Here is an 18,513-nt window from a genome sequence, read left to right as displayed (position 1 = left end):
CAAATTAACTGAGTATATAATGGGTTTACTTAATACAATGGCATCACAAGTAGTCGACCCCACGGCGTTAGTAGCTGTAATTTTGTACGATCCCGCATCACAACAATTGATATTGTGGATGGTTAAACATGGAGAATCGACGCTCACTTCTGAGAATTTTCTACCCAATCCGCGTTGGTCTATTTCTTCATCATTTACTGTCCATACCACTTTCTGAATTGCATGACACTTATCATAAAGATAAACTTTGGCAATCAATTTTACTGATCGACTTTCGAAACATGTTTCATGACTGCATGTTATGTTTGGGGGATCTACAAGAAAATAATATTGTGTAGACGAAATTAAGCCATATGCAAGAAAAATGAATTAAAATATAAAGGATTACATAATAAGTGAAAACATACTTCCTGTGACGTTTAGGTAGACCGTGTTACTGACACAAACTCCAATGAAATTCTCCACCAAAAGTCGATAATAAAGAATGTCGTCAAAAGTCGTGTCTTTTATTACTAGTAACGGGTTCATTAAATTGCCAGATCCGTGATAATTTCGTTCATTGATGACGATGCATTGAAACGCATTACCATCAACACTCTTTTTCCATTCATATTTACTTATTGATGGGGTTGATAAAACTTCGGACCTAATTTGTGTTGTAGATCCAAGGTAGACATTCGATTCTGTTGAAATTGTAGCTTTAGGGATGTCTGGGGAAAAATAAATTGTCGAATATTCACAATTTTCTTTTGCAACTTTCATTTCATTTGTTAAATAGCGAATACAAATTAAACTGGAAAAATATCCAAAAGTTTGTATTTTATATCATACATTTTACAAATATAACTAAACATTGAAAAGTATGACGTTAAACAAATGTTTTACAAAAGAACACATATTGAATTTAATTTCAAACGCAGTTTCCACGTTGAGGATATTAAACTAAACACTTAAGTACATTTGCGATTTTTATATATGCTTAATACCTCAAGTGTAAAACAAAATTAATGCTGATCTTATGACCTATACATGTTAACGTTTTAGAGTGTGGATATACTGGTATATTATATGTTTGCTTCTTGTTGAAATTCGGCAATTGTTTAACAATTATCTATAAGATAGGAGAAATGAACACTACAATCATATAGGACTTTTTACAATGCCAATTATTATTTTAAATATATAACCCTTTCCTCTCAAATCTGAGCATTAATAATTAATTACCAAATGTCACATCTTTTGAGGTACATCCTACAGCATTTGTCAATGTACAGGAGTATGTTCCCTTGTCTGTTTCATTTGGTGACGTAATCCTTAAAAAGCTGTCTGATAAACGCCCTCCAACGTATTTCTGGGTTTTGAAGTTCAGTCCCTCTCCGTTCTTCATCCACTTTATATCGCACTCACGAGGTACATTATTCTTTACTTTATAATGAATGGTGATGCTTTCCATCTCTGTCGTAAGTTCCCAAACCTCGAACACTGGTCGTACTACAATAAAATATACTTATCGCTTATCGTTTTACAGTTTTATGGGAATGAAAGAAGAAAACATCTTTAATTTTGGCTTGAAGAAAGAAATGTTGCAGTCGCTAGACCAAAGAATAAACACTGCATAAACATATCAATATACTGTTATAGCTTAAACTAATCATAGTTATAAATGCACGATTAAATGAACATTATTTGAGTGTTTTAACGACATTTCCTAGCGGAAAAAACTGTGTTTTCATAGAAAATGATAAATTCAAAAATTGTATCTTATTTGATGTATGTTTGAGGTATGTTTATAATCGATAAACAATAAAAACAAATATGTTGAAGTGCCGAACGTCAATCATGAACAGGCTCTTCCATCTACGTATTAAATTGTTCGATATTATACGCACTTTTACAGTTTTACTTATCTTATATTGTCAAAAAATAAAGGCAATATTATTAACCATATAACCATTCTATGATCGTATGAGATATATATGGGGTTTTTTTGGATGGGGGGGGGGTGCTTTTTTGTATACATATGAGACAATACATGTTTTTATTATACATAGAAAGGTTTTAAAACAAGAGGCCCATAGGTCTTATCGGTCACCTGAGTAACTGAAGTGTGGCTTTTGCAATGTATATTCATGTACATTATAATAACAGGGCTAATGAAATCATTATTCTTGGATAGTTAAATCCGATAAACTTTCCGAATTCTAAAAACAATATTAAGAATTGTAGCAGAACATAATGTGACATAATTGAACAAATCTTACGTGCACAAAAAAATAATAATCAGTCGAAATTACACCACCCTACCATATATAATTATTAAATCCCTGCCCTAACACCAGAATCCCTGACACAGGGGAAGAAAGGAGATTTCCAAAGAATTAATGCTTTTTAACTATAAAATCATTAGAGCCCCACCCTAAGACAAAACCCCCTGACCGAGGGGTTATAAAATTTACAATTTTGGAAGAGGCATTCTTCCTCATTATTATGAACTTTTTCATCTGCTTAATTCACAGGAGCATTCATTTTCAATATGTAATCATTAAAGCCCCACCCTAACCCCAGAACCCCAGACCCAGGGGCGATAATATTCACAATTTTGAAAAAGGCATTTTCCTCATTATAACTATGTACTTATTTCATTAGCTAAATACCCAGGAGCAGAGGAGAGAAGATTTTTTTTATATAAAATAATGCATTTTCAATATATCATCTTTAGAGCGCCACCCTAGCCCTAAACCCCTGTAAAGAGCTTAATGCTTATTACAATCATGCGATCAGTTTGACTGCTTGATGGCCAGAAGTATAGAAAATAATAAGTTTACAAAGGTTTTAATGGTTTTTGCCCATCCCTCAGGCCTCATGGAGGCGGGGGCCATGAATTTCACAATTTTTACTCCCTATCACCCACAAATGCTATATACTATATATATTGGCTGAAATTGGTTTCAGAGAAGAAGCTAAAGAAGGTCAAAAGTTTACGACCGACGGACGGCGACGAACAAAAAAAGATAGCAACAGGTCGCCCGCGCGACTCAGGTGACCTAAAAATTAAAAATATTTCAAATCGATTCTTCAATTTTCTTTTTTATAAAAATATTCATGATAAAAAAGAATACCCCCCACGACGTGTAGAAAAATAGCATTGCTCTCTATTTTTCGTTTGTTTCCATTTGATTCTCTGGCGAGGACTGCTTGGTATTCTCCCTCGTCGTCTTTACACACAGAATGAATGACAAGCTGGGTTCTAGTACTTCCCCGGTACTTTTCTTTACTGATGTCAATCTGATTTGTGACACTTCCTCTTACTCTCTGCCAGCTGATTGACCAATGAGATGCTTCTTTTTGTTTCAAATCTGCCTCAAAACATGTTTTCTCTCCCCATACTACTATATTTGAGCCCTTTATTGAAATTTCTGGTTCATCTGTAACAAAGATTCAACAAACCTTTAAGCAATGCTACTAAGTGAAACAATTAGGCATTGAGCTTCACTTTTTTTATTTGTAGTCCATATACTTACAATTTATTCTTTCTTCTTTTAATTGGTTCAACGTTGCTTCCAAAAATAACTTATATTTTTGAAGATCTCCGAACCCAAAATCAGTTCTTTCTATATCCGCCAGCTTTCGTTCATAATTAACATTGCTTCCCACTGAGTTCATAAGTGTTTGAATTCTCTGAATAACAGATTTTAAATCGTTCCAAAGAGCTTGAAACTCGGCGTCAGGAATCCCCGCGGAGTTGGCATGCGCAAACTTATTTCTCATCAATCTGAGACGCTCGATGTCATCCCCTATCTGGGTGTGTGAGGAATCTGGAACCTTACCCCATCCTAGTGTCGGTGTAAGTGATGTACAACAAAGATTTCTTATTAAAGTGTACAGCAAAGTCACATCGAAGTCGTTGTAGTCTGGTTGGCCAGGTGGTAGGATGGAACATATATTTAGTTGTTCGTTCCTGAGGTAACCTTTTCCATTCTTTGGTGAAGATTTAATTCTCTGATAAAGATCTGCAGGTTTTATCTGATTAGATAAAATGTCTTTTAAAGGCAGCTTAATAAAATCCACACAAGCTATCGATATCCAAATGAAGTTTTGCTGAAATTTCGAAAGGGTTTTTGAAGCCATTCTTTGGTTATTTGTATGTGCAGCTTTTTATCATCTATAAAACAAAACTGAACAATAAATATCCCTTTCTTTCTATATTTAGAAAACAGAATTACAAGATTATATATAAACTGTTATGCACCACTTTATGTAAAGCATGTATTTGTTTAAGACTATGTGGACTTTTATCAATAAAGAAATAAATTTCAACAGACTAAGATAAAAATACGAGTTTTTTTCAGAAATTATTGAGACATTTACTTTAACTCCCTCGAAAAAGAAGATCAACTTTAGAAATTTCACAAAGTAAACCATGATTCCGTTTATTGACGTGAAAATGTTGTAGGCGTTGAAATCACAAGATCATTCCTGGTAAGCTCACAAACTTGTCTACATCCAGTGATCTGGAGCAACCATAAACTCATTTAACGCGTTTCCTTGCTCATATACATGTTTTTCTTAAACATGTTTACAATAGAACGGAAAACAATCTCCGAGTTTAGGCTAGTGCCAGGTACTCCAACCAACGACAAGGTTAAGTACCTTCACTAACAAAATATTTAAAAAAAATTTTTATATTACTTTGCTCGATAATTAGTTGAGGTTTCTTCAATGTTTATGCCAATTTTCACCACATTCGTCAGTTAGAAAGGGATATATTTGTGTTGTCTCAATAATTTTTGAACAACCCTTGTACGGCAAACCGATAACATTTAAAAATCAAGAGGCCAAGGACACACATTGCTCACCGGAACAAAAATAGCCATGACTGATCAGAAAAGACTGTCTTTAGAGTATCAAATAAAAAATATCAAGACAACCTTATCAAGTACATCTTGTTTCTAAAGATTTTTCAAAACTTTCCGACATATTTTTAAGTAAAACATTGAGCTTCTTAAGATGTTTTAGTTTTGAAGAATAATTTTTAAAATATTTTTTCTCTATTCATTCCAACGTAAAAAAAATCCACCCCATACTCCCTCATTGTATTAAAACAAATTTGATTTTTCTGTAAATTCCAATGTAAAAATTCATTCCCACCCCCGTTGTGTTCCCACCCGTAGTACCCCCTGGGACCATGATTTGAACATACGTGAATCTACACTACATGAGGATGTTTCCACACACATTTGAGTTTTTCTGCCCTAAAAGTTTTTTAAAAGATTTTTAAAGATGTTCCCATATGTGCCTATGTCGAAATTTATGCCCCCATTGTGGCTTTATCCAACCTCCAGGGACCATGGTTTAAACAAAATTCAATCTACATAACCTGATGATGTCTCTACAAAATTACAGATTTTCTGGCCAACTTGTTATTGAGAAGAAGATTTTTCTCTATTATTCCTCTTTTAAAAATTTAACCCCACCCCCTTCCCCTATTGTAGCCCTATCTTTCCCCCAGAGAACATGATTTGAAAAAATGTAATCTTCACTACCTACATGTAATAGTGCTTTCAAATAAGTTATAGACTTTCTAGCAAAATGATTTCTCAGAGAAACAGCGAAATATATCGAATCACTCTTATATAGTGAAAAATAAGTAGAGATATAATAATAGCAAAATGGATTTTGAGAAGATTTTCACAAAATTTTCTCGATATATTCCTATGGAAAAATTCGACCCCCATTGTGGCCCCACTCTTACTCCAAAGATCATGGTTTAAACAAGTATGAATTAACACTACCTGAAATGCTTTTACACAACTTTCAGCATTTATTGCCCAAAATTGTAAGAAAAAAGATTTTTTTTTAAAGTACCAACAAATTTTAAGTTTACTAGTCAAATATAACACAAACGACGACAGCAGACAACGGTTTTCTTTTTATCAGAAAAGCGCACTAAAACTTTCAGCTAAAAAAAACAATATTAAAGATGGCCGAAAAGGCCGTGGCTTAAATGCTGATCTATTTCAAAAACGAAAGTAGATTTTTTTTCTATTATATTTTAAACATACATCCACCATATATACATATTTTCATTGTCCATATAAACGTATTTTCTTTTAACCACATTATGATAAACTTTCACAGATAGTCAACTGATCGATCAATGGCTCAATTTCTCTAGCCTTTTCGACTATAGGAAAAGTATTATGTTAATGTCTATAACCCACCTTTTCATAATTGCTGAAATAAACTAGGGTAGCCTATGGTCTGTTGAGGCTAGATGTCATTATTTCCAACAGTTATAATCTAAATTTACAACAAAGGTGACATCCGTTTTCGTCTAACCTGAACCCGAAATGAAACAGGAGCGACTCCATTTTGTACCAACAAATATTGTTTTCCGACCACTCCCGAAAAGCCTGAGAAATTCTGATTGGTTCGAAACAACATTAGGTGAATTCGAAATAAAGCCGGAAACGGAGGAATACTATTTCTAATATCTTATATATAATTTCAGGAAGCTCCTGAATCGAAGTTAAAATTTCAATTCCCACCCGGCCAATATTGTAATTTTTACCTGCAAATCAAGGATAAAACGTACGCTCAACTAGGCTACCAGGTCACCTGCTCATTTACAACTACCAAATCTGTGCAATCCGCAACAAAACGTAGTGCATTACAACCGCAAAGTGAAAATAGGGTAACTCGAACCACAACTTAGCCTTTAGAAATGTTATACAACAAACAGAAAATGTATTTTTTTAAAAGAATAATCCTCTGAGGATTGGAAATACACTATAGAGGATAAAGAATTCAACATTTACTTTTTTTAAAGATGTATGATACACGTTATATAGACATTAGGTGACCTGTGGTCTCCCTAAGGATATCTAAGTAATAGGTGACGTTATTAATGAAACAAAAATCCTCCTCATTAAAATATCAAGGTAGTTGACCTTTTACTCTGTGTACGTAGTTGTAGCCTGTAGAAGTTGTAGTCTCTCCCCCCCCCCCCTCCATCCTAGACTTTTTACTGATATTTTAATATAATGGTAAAATTATTTGATAAAAAATTACATAAGGTGACCTCTTGTCTCCGTAATGGATACATGCCAGTTTTGTGTATAAAAATATCTGACATTTTTGAGGCCCTTTATATCGTACCTAAATCACAGCTATTGAATTTCATTGTTGATTTACCTGAGACAGTCTGATTTTGAAGGATATCAGTACTGTAACCACGAGTAACAGTGTTATTTTAAGAAGCTCACTAATATCGAATTGCACAGGTAAAATAGTAGACTGCTGGAACAAAGGAATGACATCAAATTTGTGTTCTAAATAAAGATACATCATACAACAAAGGCAACCTTATAAACTTAATACTCTAGCTAACATCTGGTCTCTTTATTATTGTTACTGAGTATGTGTTCCCCTGTCTACAGGTGGTGCATGAGGGTTTTAGTTCACCACTTCGCTCCCCCGCTCCACCTACCACGTCCCTGGCTTTTCATTTTCATTTTCAAATTAAAAACAAACTATTTGCAAAAATAAAAATAGTACATACGGAACTATTGTGAACTGCATTTGCATCTGAGAAATGAATTAAGACGAGCAAATCATCACCCCTTCACTCCCCCCACCCCAACATCCTTTGACGACAAAAAATAAGGAATAAATGTGATCGAAATGTGTACCGTTTTTACTTATTAATAAAATCAAACTCTGAACTTTTGTTTTCAGGAGATTAGGGTTATAATTTTTCACACACCACATTTTTAACCTGCTTCTTCCTTACAAATTATGCAATCCCTGGTCTTCACAATGATGTATGATATATGGTGAACTCTAGTTTTCGTATTCATAAACATCTTTATGTGAAACCTGTTCCCTCTGATAATTATGTTTTCCTAAAAAACACTTTATATATGGTACATGATTTTCGTCTTGTAAAATGACATCAGATAACCTCTGGTATCCGTATTGATTTTCAAAATATTACATTGACTTAGAAGCTATATAAGGTGACCTCTGGTCTCCTAATAGACATCCCACTTAAAGTGACATTGGTCTCTTTACAGTGGATGAATTCTGCATGGTAATTCTCCATCTTGTAAAAGAAGGTGACATATGGTCTTTGTATTGATTAACAATTTACTACAATAATTTAAGTCTAAAGGTGACCTCTCATCTCCTTATTGATAATTCACTTAATTTGATACATATCTAAAACCTAAAACGAACTATGGTTTACCTACAATACATTTTATGATTCTTCATCTTGTAAAATAACATTAAGGGGTCTCTGATCACGGTATTGATTTACAGAATTATTAAAAACTACACAAATATATAACCTTAGGTGATCGCTGGTCTCCTTTTAGTTATTCCACTTAAGCTGACCCCTGGGTCCCCATACATTAGATAACTTTTTTGAATCTCCATCTTGTAAAATGACAGTAAGTGACACCTGGTCTCCGTTATTAGTTAAAAAAAATATAATGACATAGATTGATTACCAAAGGTGACTTTTGGGTTTTCTACAGTGGATGGCTTGTTGGGAATCTCCATCTTGTAAAATGACATAGGCTCAACTCTGGTTCACGTATTGATATTTAAATTATAACTAAACCTTTTTAGAAGCTAAGGCCTCTAATTTCCTTCAAGATATTCCTCTGATAATGACCCCTTGGTCTCTCTACAGTGAATGACTTCTTGTAAATGTCTATCTTGGAAAGGAAAGTGACATCTGGTGTTCGTATTTATAAACAAAATTATTACATCGATTTAGGACATAATGGGACCTCTCATCTCCTTATTGAAATTCCATTTAAGGTAACCCCTATTCTAACAAATGGATGACATCTAGCGAGTATGAATCTTGTTTAATGACATTAGGGGACCGCTGATCTCCTATTGATAAACAAAATTATTGCTACATTAATTTAGGACATTAGGGGACCTTAGGGCTCCCTATTGATATTTAACTAAATGTGATTCCTTCTGTCCCTACAGTAGATGACTTCTTTGAATCTACATCTTGTGAAGTGACATTAGGTGACCTCTGCTCTCCGTTATTTATTAACAAACTTATAACGACAGACAACGATTTCCAAAGGTGACCTTTAGTTCTCTTTTAGTGGATGGCTTCTAGGGATATTTATCTTGTTAATGACATTAGTTGACCGTTTTGTATTAAAAAATTTTATTGATAAGGACCTAAGGTGACCTCTGGTCTCCTTGTGCATAGTTTTACTTCAGGTGACCTAAGGTCTCCCCTCTATGGCTGAATACCTATCTTGTAAAATGAGATAAGATGACATCTGGTCTCCCAATAGATAAGCAAAATAATCATTTCAATGATTTAGGACATGAACTGAACTCTGGTCTCCTTATGTATGTTTCTGTAAATGACATACGTTGACATCTGGACGTCATGTCATTTAAGAAAATTAAAACTACATTGTCTTAAGACCCAGGTTGACGTCTGGTAGCCTTTTAGATATTTACTTAGGGTGATCCCTGGTCTTTCCACAGTAGATGGCTTTCGTTGGTAAATCTCCACCTTGTATATTGATATTTTGTTAAATCTCAGGTCTCCATAGTGACTCAAAAAATTGCAACAACATCAATCTAAAACCATTGGTGACTCCTGGTGCCTTTATCGATTTTTCACTAAATGTGTCCCCTGGTCACCCTACAGTGAATAACCTTAGTAAATCACCATCTTGTAAAATGATCTGAGGTAACACCAGTTAGTCAAAGAATGGATGAAGACTGATAAATCTCCACTTGCTACCTTACAGTGGATGGCCAGTGACTCTCCATTGTGTAAAATGAAATAAGGTGACCCGTGGGCACCCTACAGTGGATGACGGGTGACTATTCATCGTGTTAAATGAGATAAGGTGACTCATGGTCTCCGTATTGATATAAAGAATCAATACAACAGTGATAAAAAAATCTTAGTCCCCTTAGGCATATTTCAATTAAGGTGGCCCCTGGTATCCCTACGGTGGATGACTTTGATAAATCTTCACCTTGTATATTGAAATATTTTTTTAAATCGTGTCTCCTTATTGACTCGAAGAACTGCAACAACATCAATCTAAAACCACTGGTGACGTCACATCCATTTTTCACTAAAGGTGTCCCCTGGTCACCCTACAGTGAATAACCTTGGTGAATCTCCATCTTGTAAAATTATCCGAAGTAACACCAGGTAGTCAATGAATGGATGAAGACTGATTAATCTCCATCTGCAAAATCCATCAACTGACCTCTAGTTTCCGTATTGATTATCAAAATCATTAAGATATCTTTCCATCATGATATTTCTGTTAAAGTGACCCCTGGTCACCCTAAAGTGGATGGCCAGTGATTTTCCATCTTGTAAAATGACATAAGGTGACCCCTGGTCTCCGTATGGGTTAATGAAATTATTACAAAATTGATCTAGGGCCCAAGGTGACCTCTGGTGTCCTTACATTGGGTGCCTTTCTGGGGAACCCCCATCTTGTAAAATGACCTAAAGTGATGGCTGATCTCCGTTCTGATTTTCGGAATGATTACATCGACAATTTAGAACCTTAGGTGACCTCTGGTCTCCGTATTGATAATTATTATTTCGACATAGATCTAAGACCTAAAGCGACCTCTAGTTTATCTACAATAATTGTCATTTTATGATTCTTAATCTTGTAAAATAACATCTCTGATCACCGTATTCCTTTAAAGAATTATTAATTACTACATCAGATAGATCCTTAGATGACCTCTGGTCTCCTTTTGGGTATTTCACTTACGGTGACCCTAAGATGACTTTTTTTAATCTCCAACTTGTAAAATGACTTGAGGTGAACTCTGGTCTCCGTTATAAATTAACAAAATTATAACGACATAGATCGATTACCAAAGGTAACCTTTGGTTTTCCTACAGTGGATGGCTTTAAGGTCTATTTGGTTAAATGACATAAGGTGGCCTCTTTTATAATAAAATTTTTATTTTATTGATTTAGGACCTTAGGTCTGACCTCTGTCTCCTTGTGCATATTCTTACTTAATGTCAGAAGGTGGTCCATGGTCTTCCTATAGAATACATTACCAAAATTACAACTACTTTAATATAAGACCTAATGTGATCTTTGGTTTTCTTTTTGATATTCTACTTAAGGTGACCCCTACTCTTCCTACAGTTGATGCTTCTGGTGAATTTCTATCTTCAAAATTGCGTTTGGGTGACCTCTGGTCTCCCTATTTATGAACAGAATTATTTCTTTGATTTAGGACCTAAAGTGGCCTTTGGTCTAATTATTAATATTTTACTTAGGGTGACCCCTGGTTTATATAGATTAACAGAATTATTACTCCATTGAATTAGAACCTGAGGTGACCCCTGGTCTCCCTTCAGTGACTGAATTCTGTTGAAGGTCTTGATCAACCTTGTAAAATCTGAACATAAGGTGACATCTAGTCTCCCTATAGATAACAAAATTATTACTTTATTGATTTCGGACCTAAGGTGACCTCAAGTTCCTTTATGAATGTAAGGTAATATTTAGTCTTCTTACGGTGATTGACTTCTGGTGAATATACATCTACAAAACTGCATAAAGATGACCTCTTTTCTTCCTATAGATTTACAGACTTATTTCATTATTTCATTCATGTAGGACCTAGGGTGACCTCTTGTGTTATTGTGAATAGTTCACTTTAAGTGACCCATGCTCTTTAGATTAACAAATGTATTTTATTAGTGTAGGGCCAAAGGTTACCTCTGGTCTTCTAATGGATTTTCCACTTAAGGTGACAACTGGTCTCCCTACAGAGGCTAAATTCTGGGGAATTGCCCCATTTTGTAAAATGATATGTTGACCTCTGGTCTCCCTATAGATAAAAAAAAATAAAACTTTATTGATTTCAGACCTAAGGTGACCTCTAGTCTCCTTATGAGTTTAAGGTGATATGTAGTCTTCTTACAGTGATTGACTTCTTGGTGAATATCATCTTCAAAACTGCATTAAGGTGGCCTTTGGTCTCCCTATAGATTCACAAAAAATTATGACTTCAGTAATCTAGGACCAAAGATGACCTCTGGTGTCATGATAAAAAGTTCACTTTAGATTAACATAATTTTTTTATTGGTTACCTAAGGTAACCTCTAGTCTCCTTATAAGTGTTAGAGGTAGGGAGACCACTGACTCCCTACAGTTGATGACTTCTAGTGAATAAATCTCTACGTTCAAACATGCATAAAGGTCAGACCTCTTGTCTACTTTTGGATATTTTACTTAAGTTGACCTATGGTCTCCCTATATAGATTAATAAGATTGTTATTTCATTGATTTAGGACCATAGGTGACATTGGGTCTCCTTATAAAAGTTCCACTTTAGATTAAGGTAGTCACCTACAGTGGCTAACTTTTGGGGAATATCAATCTTCAAAAATGATCTCCGGTCTTCCTATAGATTAACAAAATTATAACTACACTTGATTCAGGACCTAAGGTGACCTTTATTGATATCGTATTTATAATGATCCCTGGTTTCTCTACAGTGAATGGTGTCTGGTGAATCTCAATCCTTAATAATCTATGAAGGTGACCTCTGGTTCCCTTAAAGATTAATAAAATTCCTAGGACCTAATTATGGGCTAATTATGAATACTTCACTTAACACCTGCTCTGTTTATTACCAAAATTATTTTCTTTTGTCATTATTTAGGACCTAAGGTGACCTCTGGTCTCATACGGACATTCCACTTAATTTGATCCCCGATCTCTCTAAAATGACTGACTTCTAGTAAATCTTAATTTTGTAAAATGACATTAGATGATCCCTGGTCTTCGAATGGATGATGGTCTCTTCATTGATATATTCACCCCTGCGAATGTGTTTGGAATGTTTTCTTTATCGTTGCTAAGTATGTAATAAATCCAGATGTGCTCGAATGAAAGTTCACGAGACTTCACCGAGATTTGTTCAGTTCCTGTGAAATTTCAAGCAGAAGTATAAGTGTTTGGATAAAATTCTAAAAATACGTAAGTACTGGTGGATTTTCATATCGTGTCCTACTTTGGTTAATGTTAAAACATGCAATTCTTTTAATAAGTTCGTCTTATTTCACCATTTAGCGGTTTTTTTTTATATTAAACGATAATATTCAGAACAGAGTTATCGTTCGTGTTCAACCACGTGATGGGTGGTTGAAAAAATAAACATTGCGTGGCTTAATAAAATCATATCCATGTTTGATGCTTGTGGTGTGCAATACCACGTTTAAAAAAAAAATAATGGATGTATGTTTTGCACAAAAACTTAGTATATCGAGTCATTTTCAAGGAACATTCAGCATAAAATTATATAGTCTGTTTCACTATTGATGCTATTACTAGGTCAGGCGCGGATCGAAAAGTAATCCTCATTGGGGTCTCTACTAAGCATGTTAATTGTTGCAACAGCTGAAAAAAACTATTTTTTGTATTGTCACATTTATTTCTAGGACACATTTTATTCACCAATTAATGAAGATAAAGCTTAAAATCAATAAGCCTCTAGATTTAATATTTGTCTACTATAGTACCTATAGATTCTATATGATCTAGACTATAAACACGAGGCACGATTTTTACTGCGAAACTGAAAGGGCAAAATGAAACCACGTGGTCTAAAATTTAAATGACAATAACATTCGCAGGGGTGATATATTCCACATAAGGTGACCCCTCGTGTCCTTAAAGTGGATCACCTCTGATGAATCTCCATATTGTAAAGTGACACTAGGCAGCTGTTAGGTGGCTTTTGTTACGGCAGTCCGTTATTTGATATACATTTAAAAAGTGTTACTGCGTTTCTGCGGGATAGTTCTTTTTTTAATAGAATTGATATTTTGCTTCTTTTTATGAATTAAAAGTAAATTTGCATGTAGAAATATGTTTTATGCCTTTAAAAAAATATCACATATTTTTTTGCTTTACTTGTAAATGAAAAATAGTTCATACCTAGTTGACTGTTGTGTTTGGCGCGTTTTTATCGAGACTTTAATCTTTTCGGAAAATTTCGGAGTTCTTCATTCTTTGCAAAACAATGCATCGGGATCGGTATGCGGGACATTCTATAGACCCGTAATACTTAAGACCTGAATGTCATTAAATTTTTATATATAAATGATATATTTGAATTTCTATGTGCCGTGTCAAATAAAATGACTTTGAGTGTGTATTTATTATATTTTCATGTAAAATGTGGAAGAAATTATCATGAAATGACATCCATATCAATTATTTACGCAAAAATATGACAGAAATGAAAATTTGAATTGACTGGAAAATTTGAACTAATCCATTACTATTTTATCATGTGGCCTCTTTAAATCATATAAACTAATGCATTAAGTCTTCATTCAATACAATGCAACAAAAAAAAGGTTTGAAATACATAATCTCCAAGAGAAAAATGATGAGTTTAACTTAGAGTGAACTTAGAGTGATGTATAAATCAGTGTGTTCTCCATCACTTTATACTATCAGTATGGCAATGACCATACAATTACCGTTAGAAATGCTTTCAGTAATGAACTCGATTCTTTATGATGATAGTAAAATGTAAAACTTCAATACAAGTTGCTGAAACTATATTAGAATTTACCATAAAAATTTGTATAACCAACTTTTATTTTCTTCTTTGTGGTGTGTTTTATGTAAACAACCAATGATTCATACACCAGTTATATTTTTTGCGGCCCATTTGACGCTTGCGTCAATATGATTTCTTGTTTCCGTATTGATGAACAGAATGATTACGGCATTGATTTAGGACGTAAGGTGACCTCTGGTCTCCTATGGATATAGAAAAAAAGAAAGTAGATTCACATTCTTAGCCTCACTTGTAAAAGAGTTCCTTAAGTCTATTATTAATACACTCATTTTGGAGAACTATTTTCGGGTGACCCCAGGTCCTAGTTGAGCGTACGTTTTATCCTTCTGCTACACGCAGACGAGTGATCGTCAGGGTAAAGTCAGTTTGATACAAATGTATGGTTTGAGATAATAAAAATGACATGTGATGATAACAAACAGTGTTCAAATCAAAAATCCAAAGGAAAAACTTATTAAGGTGGAATAACACATCATCATAAAATGGCTGACCGCTGATTGAAAGGACATTTCTTGTTATTAAAAGGATTTTATCGACTGCAACATGTAACTTACTCCATAGCTGAGTGAATAAAGTGTCGGACTTGTGATCTGTACATCCCGAGTTCGAATCCTACAGGGGCTTTTGTTGTTACTTACTGAAATAATTATTTTAGATATTCGTTTTTTTATCCCCCAACTGCGAATTTTTCGCTTATTTCACATATGTACAGTTTATTTATCATTATATCTTTTATTATCAAATAATGTCCTGTTAATATAAGTGACTTTTTCCAGCTGTGTTTTCCAGCTCTTACGCCTTAAATAGAAGCAGAGCAAACACGGACCTCTACAAAAATTAGCGGTATGGTCACATCCGCCGTGTGCTCTTAATTTGTCGTAATCGGGAAAAACGGAAAACTCCGTAGACAATTCGGTAATTAATAATGGCCTAACAACAAGATTGGAAAACGTCAGTCAGTATTCGACCTATAGTAGAAGAAAGGTCGTTGTATCGACCATATAACTTATGAAATGGGGAATTCAAACGATACTGTTGATAATTTTCTTTCATCAACTTATTTGTCAGTAGCTTGCCTTGTTTTAAAAAATGTTCATACGTAGAGAATACTCTTGCGTATCGAATTAACTAACTCCATGTACAGGCGATGAAGGTTTATTGCTACATATGTATCCTAGGTTGACGATAGAAAAACTGAAGTCATGTTTATCATAAAGTTTTGTCGTTAGGTTCCAATCATACCTCATAATTCTAGTAAAATATCTAAATATGAAACAGATAACTCGGACTCTCCATTATTTCAAGTTCACTGGGACATATCGAGTCGACGTAAGAATGAAAATAACAATTGTTAATTGATAATTAACACGTCGTTGATATACTTAAATGTCGAGTTGAAAGCCACATCGAGTGATTTCTTTATTTTCATGTTGAAGTTTCTGAATGAATTCTGCTTCATATGAACATAAAAATGTGAAAAGCCTGGACATTAATATATCGTTGGGGAGGGTTGAGTAAGGTGTAGAAAAGTCGTAAGTTTTAAATCTTAATCTGTTACTTGTTACAATTTTGTCTAAAATATCACAGACATAAAATGCTTTAACAGTGGCTATCAAACCAGTGGTCCAGGGCGAAGCCTGGTGGAAGCCCAGGGGGCGAAGGCCCCGTAAGCCCATGGATTCTGACAATTTTTTACAATAAAAATCATTGAAATTGAAAGGAATGTTCACTATTTAAGCATATCTTTAGGCAGTTAAAATTGTTTTGGTTATAGTTTAGGCATGAAATAAAATCACAAAACTTATTAAAAGCTAAAAGAAGAAAAAACTTTTGACGTTTGTTTTTGACCCACTCAAAGCTTTTATTCTGAAGTTCATTTTTACCTAGTTTATGGTAATGAATATCTCAATAAAGCTGTGATATTCTATGAAGAAAATTAAAATGATGTGTAAAGTGTACTGTTTCTTTAATGTGGTACTGTAAGACCCCAGTGCGTGCCTATATTTGGCTTTATAAATAAGTGTAGGTAAAATGATTCCGGATAAAGTTGGACCGGGTGACGGAAACGGGTTGATGGAATAACTAAGTATGGACCTTAATACCTGAATTCTTTTTTTATTTTTTTTTTCTCTATTTTTTTTTATTTCACCGGAGGGGACTATAGCTTTCCTCTGCGTCCGTCAGTCCGTTCGTCCGTCTGTCTGTCCGTCTGTCTGTCCCACTTCAGTTTTCCGCACTTCTTTATGCGTTTGAGGAATAATATGAAATTTGCTGAACAGCTTCAAAATGTCAAACTACAGATCAAGTTTACACTTTTGTAGCGTCTGGTTGACATATTTTCCAGAAAATTAATTTTTTATAATCAATTTTTTTAATTTCCGGGTTCGATATTCTGCATAACAGTGCATTGTTTTCACAATTTCCACAAACCGGTTGGGGACGTGTATTGCTTATGCAATACTCTCAGAATGCTTGTTCATTAAAACATTCACGTGTACATGTGATCCGTGATAAATAATGTAACGAAGATATCGATACTAGAAATATTTAATTGTTAGTGCCTTTTTACATAAATTATATGGTAAATTTATGTAATATTTTTTCAAAGTTTTCTAAATGATTACACGATTTGTTTTATGTAATAATAAACGGGGGGAATTCATTACAAAATATGAAAAAATATTATCAAAATTTTATGTCATATTGAATACTTTTTTGTTTTTATATCATAATCAACAGATTCAAACCCCTATCTCCTATTTTTTTAAAACTCGAGTTTAACATACTATGACGAATTCTCAACCAAAGTTTTAATGAGTACAAAGATATTACAATATGATGAAATAAAATGCAAACGAAATTTTATTTGGTTTAATGTGGAATAACACATCATCACAGAATGGCTGACCGCTGATCGAAACGACATTTCGTGTTATGAAAAGGACTGTATGGACTGAAACACATAACTTACTCCATAGCCGAGTGGACAAAGTCTCAGGCTTGTGATCAGTACATCCCAAGTTCGAATCCTATAGGGGCTTTTGTTGTTACTTACTGGAATAATTATTTAAGATATTCATTTTTTATCCCCAAACTGCAAGTTTTTCGCTAAATTGACAATTGTACAGTTTATTCATCATTATATCTTTCATTATTTAAAAAATCATGTTAATTTGATTGACTTTTTCCAGGTGTGCTATTTCATCTTAAAACAACGAAGTTTGACCCAACGAAAATATGTGCTTTTAAAGTATTGTCTTTCTTTTCTCAAATGATATCACACACTCATTTTATAAATTTCCTTACTAATAAGCTTCCTGACTTTCAAAGATCTATTGATGGTTGCCTTTTATTTTTATGTTGTAAAACTAATGAGTAAAACAATTTAGAGATTAGATTTATTATTAAGAAGCGTTTTACAAACTAACTTATCTTTTTCAGAAAATGGAGTATATTTTTGGTGATTTACATAGTTTATATCTGTTTACGAGAGAATGAAAAGAGAAATGTAAAAAGATGAGCAATTTGACACCGGCATCAACCCGAGGTAAAAGCACTTCTCCTGGACTTATATCTACTCGAAGTAAAATTGTGTATACTACATGTGCATCCACTCCAGGGAAAAGCACACCCACTGCGCGTGCGTTCACTGGATTTTCATCTGCTCCAGGTAAAACAAATATTTTCAAAACTTTCATTAACTCCCACGACTGTTAGGTATTCCCCTTCCCAGTTGAGGCAAAAGGTACATGTTTTAATATTTAATGCTACAATCATCGTTTCTAACAAGAAATTAGGGAGAGCAGTTTTAGAGAAAAGCAGTTGAATAACCTCGAGGACAAACGTAAACATAACGTAAAAAAA

The 18,513-nt window shown here is 34.1% G+C and overlaps 2 protein-coding genes across 6 annotated transcripts in view; one reads left to right on the top strand and one right to left on the bottom strand.

Moving 5' to 3' along the window:
• Positions 1 to 4,153, bottom strand: part of LOC136269659 (uncharacterized) — a 28,598-nt gene extending 24,445 nt beyond the window's left edge. For all 5 annotated transcript variants that reach the window (XM_066071106.1, XM_066071109.1, XM_066071107.1 and 2 more), the window contains exons 1-5: positions 3,522 to 4,153; positions 3,120 to 3,425; positions 1,225 to 1,491; positions 408 to 710; positions 30 to 314 (exon numbers count right to left, since the gene is read on the bottom strand). In XM_066071106.1, coding sequence (XP_065927178.1) covers positions 30 to 314; positions 408 to 710; positions 1,225 to 1,491; positions 3,120 to 3,425; positions 3,522 to 4,128 — 1,768 coding nt within the window. In that variant the 5' untranslated portion in view covers positions 4,129 to 4,153. The remainder of the gene's footprint in view (positions 1 to 29; positions 315 to 407; positions 711 to 1,224; positions 1,492 to 3,119; positions 3,426 to 3,521) is intronic.
• Positions 1 to 18,513, top strand: part of LOC117691114 (uncharacterized) — a 139,913-nt gene that overhangs the window by 75,974 nt on the left and 45,426 nt on the right. The window lies entirely within an intron of this gene.

Source organism: Magallana gigas, chromosome 9, assembly GCF_963853765.1.
Source record: "Magallana gigas chromosome 9, xbMagGiga1.1, whole genome shotgun sequence".
NCBI lineage: Eukaryota > Metazoa > Mollusca > Bivalvia > Ostreida > Ostreidae > Magallana > Magallana gigas.
Note: the sequence above shows the minus strand (reverse complement) of the source record. Positions and strands in the feature narration are given on the sequence as shown.